The sequence below is a fragment of the Aphanomyces astaci genome, assembly GCF_000520075.1.
Source record: "Aphanomyces astaci strain APO3 unplaced genomic scaffold supercont1.142, whole genome shotgun sequence".
NCBI classification, from domain to species: domain Eukaryota; phylum Oomycota; class Saprolegniomycetes; order Saprolegniales; family Verrucalvaceae; genus Aphanomyces; species Aphanomyces astaci.
The window spans coordinates 79,044-82,276 of record NW_009798405.1 but is presented as its reverse complement, the minus strand read 5'-3'; the positions used below and the strand labels follow the sequence as shown (position 1 = coordinate 82,276).

The following is a 3,233-nucleotide window of genomic DNA, read 5'->3' as shown; positions in this document are numbered from 1 at the left end:
GGGGGGTCCCATTTACAGATGTCCCCGGTGGGGAGTCGGAGTGGCTGAACAGTCTGGCGGGTGTCTGGTTTATGGGCTTGTATCTTGGGCCAATCACGACGTCCGTACACTGCTCCTAGCCATGGGGCCGTCGCCCCAGTGACCGGCCTGTCGTGTTCATCCCGCAGCTCCCATGAGTCTGGGATAATTAGGTGCGCATAGTTCGTAAGTGGGAGAAGCTGGTGGGCTAGGGCGGCAAGTGAGTCCGCTTCGGCGAGCAATAGGCGTTTTGTTCGGACGGTGGGATCAGTCGTGTCATCGGGGTCCTGGTGCGCTCGGGTCCAGTCCCCGGCAAAGGTTCCGTTGGCTGTGAAGAGCGCCATGAGTGAGCGGAGTTCGACCCTGTAGATGTTGCTGTAGCGTGGGAGGCCACCGCGGCGTTTGAGGGATCTGGCGAGTACCACCAATCCAATGGCTTTGGTGTTGTCGCATATTTGGAGCGCAGCATCGCCAGAGTGCTGGAGGCCCACTAGCAGGCTATGTAGTTCACAGCGTGTGGGTGTGATGTGGTTGGCGTGTACTTGGATGGACCCAGCGAGGGTAGTGCCGTCTCTGCCCAAGTAGCTCCATGTACCATGCGCGGCCGGGGTTCCTTGGTGCGTGACGCTGCCGTCACCCACCGCATGGGTGCGTACATCTCGTCGGGGGAGGGTATGTAACCCGTACGTCGGTGCGCTGGGGTGCGGAACGACGCGACAGTGTGGGATGCATGCCGGGTGGTGCCAACCCCCACAATCACGACAGATGGTAGTGTCCGCTAGGCGGTGACAGGCGGTACAGGCTGGCGTCGCTTGCGGGGGGGGCTGGTGCCCCGTATGGTGCGGTTCCGGGTGAGTAGTTTGGCCGGTAGTTGAGGCAATGACGGTACGATTGTTTTCCCCTTTGTGGGTGATGTGTGTGCGTGGGTTGGTCCAGGACGTGTCGGTCCAGGGAATAAACTTGAGGCGTTGAGCTCGGCTGGTTGGTAGGAGGCTGCCTGTAAGTACAGCACAGCCCGTAATGGGAACAAGGCGGTGTCGGCCTCGTGCTTCGCGCGGTGTAGGGGAGTACCAGATGTCCGAGTCTTTACGTAGTTCATGCCAGAAGGTGACGGCAATCTCCGTGCCTTCCTGGGTTTGGCGTGTTTGGAGGCTAGTTCGGCGTGCAATGCGGTAGCTGAGGGTGGGGGGTCGGTTATCTGGGTGAGTTAGGTGGTGTGGGATTACTAGCATGGCGTGAACCGGGATGTGTAGAGTTTCGTAGCCCTGTGTGGGAACAAAAAAGGTTCGACCGAGGGGGTGTGTGAGGTATGGTAGGGACGTGCGATAAGGGTTTTGCTGTGGGGGAGGCAGGTGTTGGGAGGTAGGATAGGGCCCCCATTGTAGCGTTTGTTGTCGGAGTACCGGTGGGGCGGGTGGCTCGGCCTTGGGGATAGCGTCCCAAATGGGTGCAAACCGTTGGAGCGTGAGGTTTGTCCATCCAAATTTCGTACGGAGGGACGGTAGGCTGAGCAGCATGGTGCCCTTGTCATTTGTGATGTCCCCCACCCAGCGTATCTTTTTGGCGTGGAGCCTGTTGATGGAGATAAGAGTCGTGCTCAGGGCCGGTGTAAGGTGAGCCCAGATTGGGCGGTCATTGGGGCGCAGCGGACGGCTGGCGGCTGGTTGGTGCCATTGCGTCGTGATGGATAGGGCGGGCTGGAATGTGGCAAGGTCCCGGAGCATCGTGCCTAGAAGTGTGCCGTCTGCGGCAGGTGGGTGTATGCGGAAGGCGAGGGGGTGGTCCGTAAGCCCGCTATCCAGTTGGTAGGCCTCGAGTGATTCCATGAGGAGGTCATGTGTAGGGGAGCCTCGGTCGTTGGCAATACGGAGGAATTGATATAGGCGTTGGCTGTGGCTGAAACGTTCGCAGTGGACCAGTCCCAGTCCATCGGTTGGGTCGTAGAACCACTCTGTGGGGTGGTCGTGGGGTAGCTTGAGGACCCGGCGCGCCGTCTTACGGAATAGGGTGTCAAGGGCTGGTGCGATGCTGATGGCATCACTGATAGCCGTTCGGTAGAGGACACTCGGTATCCAGACTGAGTTGATGATGTACACGAGTTCTTTCTTTCTTAGCCCTCGGGGGGCTACGGCATTGGCTTGGGTGTTGAGTCTCTGCCATACCACACGCGTGGTCTCTTCCCATTGGTTGTCGGTGCCTTGATGTATACCTAGATGGCGGAAACCCTCTGAGGGTGCGACCACGCGGATGGGTTGTGGAACGCCGAGCCCGTCGTTGAGGGCAATGGCCGGGTGTGCATGGGGGGATAGGTAGAGGAGGAAGGATTTGTCAGCACCGAATACTCCACCGGACGCGGATTGGCCGGTGAAGGTGTTGGAGATGCGTGCTCGGTCTTGTATGCCAGCATAGGTGGTCGCAATGTCAAGGGCGTCATCCACGAATAGGAGGCTGGAGATGGTGCGTGTGTGGGCACCCTGAGGGTGTTGGCTGTGTACAATGCGGACGGGGTCCAGGCCACTGTGTTGCTGGCGTAGGAGGACGTCCATATAGTATCCAATATGCATGACCGCGAGGATAGAGCCTTGGCCCAGTCCGAATTCCCGGATGCCGCCATCAAGCCAGCCAAAGGCCGTGCGGATATCGATTTGACTGGCCCCAAGGAAATGTGCCATGAGTTGGCGTGGTATGGGGGGGACACCGAGTTTACGGTAGATGTATTCCATGACCCAGCCTGGGATGCGGTCGAAGCATTTGAGGCAGTCCTTAGAAATAAGGAATAGTTCTTCCTGCCGACGTTCGGCGCAATGTAAATCTAGAAGTGCACATGTACTGTACTCCAGCGGTAGGGTTCTTTACAGTGAATGGTCACGCTCACTACGATATCCACGGAGTGTTTACTGTACTTCGGTGTCGTTGGCGAGCAAGGAACGAGGTAAGCATGCCTGATGAGTGGCTTGAGTTGCGCAAGTAACCAAATAATTCCTCCACGTAATATTGAACGTACTATAATAGGACGTGTACAGTGTACCTTTAGCCCCCATTATTGACATGGAAGAGACATCTGCCAATGAAAGCCAATAGGCGTCTACTTGTAACCAATCAGATTGTTGTGGGATAAATTTGTCGCAGCGGCCATTTTATCTATACGTAAATGATCAAGTGTTGTTACACCTAAGAGAGGTGCCTCATCAGAACCTTCGAAGGGTCTAAATTCG

The 3,233-nt window shown here is 57.1% G+C and overlaps 1 protein-coding gene across 1 annotated transcript in view; it reads right to left on the bottom strand.

Moving 5' to 3' along the window:
• The window catches only part of H257_18192 (hypothetical protein), a gene marked incomplete at both ends in the record, with an annotated part of 4,483 nt that extends 1,793 nt beyond the window's left edge, over positions 1–2,690 (bottom strand). The window contains one exon of the mRNA XM_009847207.1: positions 17–2,690. Within this exon, the coding sequence (XP_009845509.1) occupies positions 17–2,690 (2,674 nt within the window). The remainder of the gene's footprint in view (positions 1–16) is intronic.
• Between the last annotated feature and the right edge of the window lie 543 nt (positions 2,691–3,233).